Here is an 8225-nt window from a genome sequence, read left to right as displayed (position 1 = left end):
TAAACTATCAGTATACCTATGTTCACTTTTAGTATAGTTGCAGTACAAGCTAAAAAATGTTATGTAAACTAGTTGTGTACTCAAAGTTGACTAATGTTATACTTAAAGTATACTTAAATGTATACTTTTATATACTAGAAAGTGGGCCAATTCAGCCCCAAGGAGTATTGAAATAGTACACTTACAAGTATACCACTAGTACACTGATATTTGTATACTTATTACATAAAGTATACTTAAAAATATACTTGAACTTTACTTAAGTATACTTAATAAAATAAACTTGAAGTATACTACTTTTTGGTAAGGGCTAATACAGAGTTTTATTCTAGCTCAATGCCTGTAGTAACTGACATTTTGGCCAGTGGTCCAGCAAATCTGCAGGGGGCCCTTTGGTCACGTGTCGAAGGAGTAGTGACATCATGCAACTCTGTGACGCTTTACTAGAGAGTAAAGCAACTTTGCAGCAAAACTTCTACAGTGGAGCTCACTCCAAAAGCATCCTAGCAGGTATTTCAGTTATATATTTCTTGAGTGTATGTCAACATATATTAATGAGACACTTTTGAAAATACTATCCATCCATCTAAAAATGTAGGTCACATGATAAATCCAATGACTGTAGTCATCATTGGTTGAACACAGCTTTGCTTTCTCCTTGGAACATGCTAAAGGAAGCTCAGTGGTCCTTACCTTCGTCCACTTCATCATTGGACATGATGGCTACACATTTCTCCCAGACCATCTTGACGTCTGCTCTGTAGCGGTCGCAAGCCCACAGGAACATGGGGAGCAGGATTGATTGAGCTATGGAGCACCAGAGGACACACAGGACCATCCAGCTGTAGGAGCGGTCAAATTTCAGGCTGGCAAAGCTCACCACCTACAATGAAGCACTGCAGTTATTTACATGTTAAAAAGCAAATTCAAATAGCAACAGTTCAAACTATACATATATTTATAATCATATCCTGTTTTATCCACCTACATACAGTACACAATTAGGCTCATCACTGCACTTAATTATAATAAACCGAACAAAACCTTACAGATTTCATACATTTCAACCATTACAGATTTCCTGTCACTGCATAATGTATTATTAACTCCAACTTGCAATTACTATAAATATATCCAGCTCTATCTGCATACATGTACACTGACATAAAGTGATAGGGTAAGATGGGGTTAGAAGCAGGCAGCTTTCTAATGATTACATCTATGTAATTACAAATACACAAAGGACTCTTAAGTCTTCACTAATTGCATTTAATAAACATTTTAATTATAATACATTTTTATTTATTGGTGTCTGAAAACACTGAGTTTGCATACTTAAGTATATTATTTTAAAGTGTATTATTTCCGCTGTAAGTATTCTGCAGGGATATGTTAAAGTGTACTTTTTCACAAGGGTATCCCATCGCCTTGATTAACATGCTGCATAAAGACTTGAATAGAAGATTGAACATAAACAATGTATCCATAACATTTATTTTAGGCGGGACACTGTTTTGATACTGATGACCTGATCACCAGAGCTACCACAAAGAACTTTGACAAACCCCCTGCTACACTATAATAATACTAACAGAAAAATAAAATGCACAATTGTGAAGTGCACAATTCAAAATACAGGTAAAACACCTGTAAAATAAAAACACAGAAAAATTCTTCATATTAATACAGTACATCGTACCCTATCTTTACAGATTTTTTTCACAGTGTGTAGCTGGATAAATTTCGCAAACAGATTTCCAGGCCACATTTCACCCCAAGATAATAAAATAATTATTAAGAATTAGGCTTCAACGTTGGCCTCAATGCACAAGGCAACCATCATACATCAACCTCTTAATTTTAATATATATGAAGGATGCACATCTGATGCATATAAAAAAGACTTACAAATATGCTATATGGTGATTTAATTGTTTGTGCTTTCACTATTTTGTCAGATTGAAGGAATGGCACTCTAGCACATATGCAGTATAGTTTGCATAACTATAAATGCAGTAAGCTGAGTCATAGATAAAACTCTACATCATGATTAACTCTATATCTCAATTAATAACTCTATGTCTCAATTAATTTTTCACATGCATAATGCATAGTGACACATTTTTGTGAAAGGGACGATATATCGTTACACCCCTATACTACTTAAAGAGGTCCTATTATGCTTTTTCACTTTTTTAACTTTAGTTAGTCTGTAATGTTGCTGTTTGAGCATAAAAAAAGATCTGCAAAGTTACAAAGCTCAAAGTCCACTTCAAAAGGAGATATTTTATTTAACAGAAATCACTTTTCAAAAACTACAACGAATGACTCGTTTGGACTACAAGGCATATTTTCCGGGATTTGTGATATCACAAGTATCGACGAATGGGACGAGACCTGGTTGAGCTGCATTAGAGAAGGCAACGAGTGATATCACTATGTCATAGACATGCTAGCTTTCCCAAGGCAGACGAACTTAGAGTGGTTACAATCATCCGGGTTTAAATCGCGCTCAAATTGATTTGATTTTAACGCAATATTTACACTGAAGCTCACAGGTCGCTATGGTAAGGGGCGTGACATTTGGCCGAGTGGTGGCCGAGTGGTGCCAATCACAACACACACTGGCCCAGCTAACCAATCACAGCACATCTCGTATTTCAGAAGGTGGGCCTTCATTTGATACAGGAACTATTCGAGCCGTTCATGCCAAACTGGGGAGAGAGGGGTTGTAATAATGTAAAATATGTGAAAAATAATGTTTTTCGAACAACCTAGTATGAGAGCCTGTTCTAGTACACCCCCCAAAACAAAATCAAGACTTTGTAAAAGAGCATAATAGAACCCCTTTAATTCAATAACCAAGATACTGTAGGGCACGGTTTAGTGACTTCTCCACAGGGCTTCTCCTATTTTGAATGGCTCTCTACATATATTCTTCCACCATTAGTTTACGAATGGCTTTTCTGCCAATATCAACTGTGCAGAAGGACATATTTAACTTTCCCCACTGCACTTTGAAACAGACTAAAGTTTCTTCTTTGCAAACAGAACAGTGGTAAAGCTTTCTCTAAGATGTATCTTGTCATCAGTTTAGGTCTAGCAGCAAGGTGAATACAAACTAGTGATTCTACACATGCACCATACATGCTAATATTCGGAGATTCTATATTTAATGGCTTTAGTGTATGAAGATGGGCAAGAATTTTAATTTTCAAAGAGTTCAAGAGCAGCACCTGAATTATTGTGGCTTGGTAAGGTTTTGTTTCAAAAGGCCTAGGAGGAGAACAGCAACAGGGCATTTGATGAATTGGCAGTGAAAGTGACGTGACATGTGGCCAAATATGGTGTCCCATACTCAGAATTTGTGCTCTGCATTTATCCCATCCAAGTGCACACACACAGCAGTGAGTAGTGAACACACACACACACACCATGAACACACAACCAGAGCAGTGGGCAGCCATTTGTCGATAAGTGTTTGGGAAATCTAGGCTGCGTTCCAGTCCGTTTTTTTATGCCCTTCACTCGCAAACTTCCCTCCATCTCGTTTACGCGGATGTACGTCATTGATTACGTTGCATGATTGCCTACTTCTGGCGGAACCCTTGGAATGGGCTGAACTGGAACGTTCTAAGCCCTTGATCACTTAGAATCAGCTATGGAGTTGGTTTATTGTTTACATTTTTTCCCTTATGAATTAGTTTGGTGCAGCATTCTATATGTATATAGGTATGTTTGGGCTGTTATAAATGTTTAAAAAATAATTTTTATATTATAGAGTTGTTTGGGGTGGGGATAAATTAAACACGATCTGCGATGACGTCACAATCGTGTTGCATTGTGGTCTATGGAGAGGCCTGAAGTGTGCATATGAAGCAGACTTGCTCCCTCGGTCAAAATCGAGGGGTCAGGGTCTGTCCATATAAACTTCCCTCGTCCACTTCAGGAAGTGGAACGCACTTCAAAATGGCAGCGGGGATTCCCCCGAGGGGAAGTGCTTAGGGAAGTTCGTGAGTGCGTGTCTAAAAGTGGAGTGGAACGCAGCCCTATAGTTCCTTCACACACAACACTGATCTTAAATGACTAGGCTATACATACCAATGTTGGTGGGGGGAAATGAACATGTGAAAACAATGAATCCTAATTATAATGCGGGTGAGGGTGACACCTGCTGGTGAAATGGCTGGATTGCATGCATGAAAAGTACTACAAAATAGTACAATAAAAAGACTAGATGAATGAAAAAGCATAGCAAACCCACTTCAACATAAGAAGAACAAACTCCACACATAAAGGCTTAAGCTGTATGATTGCTGCTGAACTTGCACAAGGTGGTGGTGTTTCTTTGGGGAGGCATTCAATTGTTTCTTGTTTCATGTGTGGGATGAGATGCCTGAGAACTTTCCGACCTGCTTGTGTTCGGTCTTGTGACTTATCTATAGTGCTAGAAGGTTTACCAAGCCTCCTTTTGAACCACTTGAGTCAGCTTCAGATAGCATTCTGACTCTCAATGGCAGTCGTTGTTGGCGTTTACATCCCTTAAGAGGATTGGTGATTTACAGGCTATATCAGTGACCTCATGCTGTATGGATTTTGTTTCCTGTCTAGTGAAAGTTTTGGTTTATAGGAATGTTGCTTCTTCTCAAGCGTTTACCTAAGGTTGCATCTTTGGAGAACATTTGTGTGGTGGCAGGCTGTTCCTTTCCAACACTTTTATCAGATTGTATCATCTGGACACAGATTTGAGCTATGAATTGCAACATGCAATTGTAACATCAGTTAAGTATGTAACCCTGGGTCCCTGAGAAGGCTTCAAACCAATTGTCACTAGTGGTACCTATACTTCGGTACCAAGTCAATGCTTACATTTTAAAAGTGTAATTATACCAGCCTTTCCACAGTACTGGTAGTACTGAGTATCGACCCGCTGACAGGCGGCTGCTTTCAAATGCTCCCGTATTTGTGTGAGTGTCTGTGAAGATCGTCTAAGGTTTAAATTGTCAATGTGTTTTTGCAGCACTGAGCATTGTAGCCAATCACAGATATGTTTGTGCATGTGAATGCAGTGGCCAATCAGAGGCGTGTAAGTCAGTATTGCTAGAGTTCGTCTAGCTTGTGTTCTGCACTCTCGCAAACAGTTTTGCTCTAACCAGCAAAGTATAAACACGATGTAAATAAGAGATGCATCGTGCAGACTGATTTTTTGATTATAGCAGGAGATTTCACTCAGTCAGTGAGCTTGCGCTGCGGGATGAACTGCACTGTAATTAGCTTCACTAAACATAAGGAGGCGTCTTTGCTCACTTTCTGTGTATAATAACCCATTCATAATTTGAATAAAAGTTTTATTTTTCATGCTAAGTACACACTGCAGGAGTGACGACTGTTTTAAAACTGACTGCTTGACATTGTGATAACCATAGCAACGGACGGGACAAAATCAGTCTGATGTGTCAGAATAGATATTGAACAATATTTGAAGGCTACATGCTAATGTTTTAATGTATTGACATATTAATTATTAATAGCATTACAATATGTTTTGCTATGGTACCAAAATTAGTACAGAGAACCGTGTGATTTGGTACTGGTATCACAACACATCCCAACAAACCAGTGGTTGAGTTCGCTTACAGTATTTACTGTAAAACAAAAACGATTACTGTGATTAATTATCACAACTTAAAATTAAACATTAGAATAAGTAATAATGCATTGTTTCAACTTAAAAAGTAAGTGTTCGTGCTTGACTTAAAATGGTAAGTTCAGTTAACTTTAGTTTACACAAGTTGTATATTTAAGTTATCTCAACACATTTGTTGTAACTTGCATTTTTTACAGTGTTGCAGGAAGTTTTCTAACAGACACATTTGATGTAGGATCATCAAAAGCACTCTCTTCATCAATAGCCCTCAAAAAGTCAATATCATTCATAGATCAATCAAGGCAACTCCCAACTCATATTCCTATGCAAAGATAAACACCACTGATACTCCACTGAAAGACTGCAGCCCTTTTTGTAAAATCATGTTCTTTTAAATGAAAGTAAACACTCACCAATATGGGGAATCCAGTTAGAAAGTCGTAAATGAAGACGATTCCACTGATCAGATAGGTGATCTGCAGCGACGTCTTAATGGGCTCTGAGCCGTCGATGGATGAACGCCTCTTGCCCTGGGCATCCTCCACTACAATGGTGGGCACGTTAAATTTGTTCTTGTCCACGTTTTGACCCATCTGGATGGAAAAGGTCTGGAAGAGGGCAATTCCAATACAGATGACGCCCATCACCACACTCCCGCTGATCAGCAGCAGGAAGCAGACGCCGAAGCCCAAGCCAATCTCGGTCACAATGAAGCGACAATTGTCGTGGGTGTAAAAGCGCTCTGTGGTATCATGCCAGCCCACAGCGGGCAAGGTGGACAGAATGAACGACACCATCCAGATGCCCATGACCGTATGGACAGCCTGCTTTTTGGTGTTACTCAACCTGGTAGAAGATAAAAGAGATTAAAGATTATAATGTTAATAATGCTAGAATTAGCATACTGGTTGTATAAGAGATTAATAAAACTAGATTACAACATTGAGCTAATACTTCAATACTTCAGTTAATTTTACTGAGGATGGTTGTAACAACTGGGTGAATTGTATTACCGTCAGTTAGAAACCATTTAAAGGGATGAAATAAACATCAAACCATGTCCACACTTTTCTAATATGTGACCCTGGACCCCAAAACCAGTCATAAAGGTAAATTTTTCGAAATTGACATTTATATAGCTTCTGAAAGCTGAATAAATAAGCTTTCCATTTGTTAGGATAGAACAATATTTGGCCGAGATACAACTATTTGAAAATCTAGAATCTGAGGGTGCAAAACAAAATGTGAATATTGAGAAAATCAAGCGTAGCGTTAGTTCTGGCAGGTCTCATTAGTCAAGCGTGCATCAGCTGACTCTCAGCTGATCCCTATCAACCTATGGGAATATGACACCTATCTAAGCATTCATATATAAGGTTCCTCAGCATTATCAGCAGTTTTCGCATTGCTCAATAGCTAATTACCCTCCTCCATCCCCAACTACTCCTCTGTCAGTCAGGATTCAGCCTTCTGATTCTCCTTTGAATCAGACTAATTCTAAAATGTGTACATAAAATTATTGAACTTGAATGATATCTGCAATACATTTATGTTGGTTCTGTTCTGTTTACCCTGGGGGGTTATCGCTGCTCTCCCTGCTCTCATCCATGCTAGGCTGCATGGTTGCACAGGGAGTTCTTGCCCAGAACAGAACCATACTGCCAATCCAAACTGTATGCTAATTGTCAATCATCTTTGACGATAGTGGTCCTGCCAGAAATCGCCTTTAAAATTGTCCAAATTAAGTTCTTAGCAATGTATATTACTAATAAAAAATTACGTTTTGATATATTTACAGTAGGAAATTTATAAAATATCTTCATGGAACATGATCTTTACTTAATATCCTAATGATTTTTGGCATAAAAGAAAAATCTATAATTTTGACCCATACAATGTATTTTTGGCTATTGCTACAAATATACCCCAGCGACTTAAGACTGCTTTTGTGCTCCAGGGTCACATATAGTGTTTAACTTCACCCCACCCACTGATACAACTCATGTAACAACAGCACCTTCTTGTGCTTGCCATTAATTTACACAGTGGGAAAATTATATCAATGTTTGAGATAAATATTACAAAAACAAAACAGACAAAAACAGACTACAGAGTTACAGATGTTAAAACAAAAAGTGATACTACCATCCCCTGTCTCCCCTATGTAATGCCCACCTGTCAAGATCCAGTCAATTTCTGACTGATAGATTCAAGTTCCACCCTATTTTTTTTCCTTATTAATGTTCAGATTAACTTGAAAATGTCACATTACAAAAGTAAAATAGGTTGTGAACAGTGTTTTATGTTGACTTTAAGCTAACTTTCCACTTTAAAGCACAGCACTGATTAGAAATTCCTTGACTGAATTACTTAAGAGTAAAATCTTTACTAAATAATTATTTAAATATGATTTATAGTGCTATTATAGTGCTAAGGTGGAGTGCTATCTTGAGGACTGCTCTGTCTCTGTAATGATTTTTACCCTTAGGACACAGAAGTGTTTTATATATATATATATATATATATATATATATATATATATATATATATATATATATATATATATATTTTTTTTTTT

The 8225-nt window shown here is 37.7% G+C and overlaps 1 protein-coding gene across 1 annotated transcript in view; it reads right to left on the bottom strand.

The window, feature by feature from the left end:
• LOC107564229 (probable G-protein coupled receptor 153) overlaps nt 1-8225 on the bottom strand; it is a gene marked incomplete at its 5' end in the record, with an annotated part of 46912 nt that overhangs the window by 5353 nt on the left and 33334 nt on the right. Inside the window, 2 exons of the mRNA XM_016249244.1 lie at nt 694-883; nt 6061-6493. Of these exons, the coding sequence (XP_016104730.1) occupies nt 694-883; nt 6061-6493 (623 nt within the window). The remainder of the gene's footprint in view (nt 1-693; nt 884-6060; nt 6494-8225) is intronic.

This window comes from Sinocyclocheilus grahami, unplaced genomic scaffold (assembly GCF_001515645.1).
Source record: "Sinocyclocheilus grahami isolate Dianchi unplaced genomic scaffold, SAMN03320097.WGS_v1.1 scaffold917.1, whole genome shotgun sequence".
NCBI lineage: Eukaryota > Metazoa > Chordata > Actinopteri > Cypriniformes > Cyprinidae > Sinocyclocheilus > Sinocyclocheilus grahami.
This window is presented reverse-complemented; position numbering and strand designations above follow the sequence as displayed.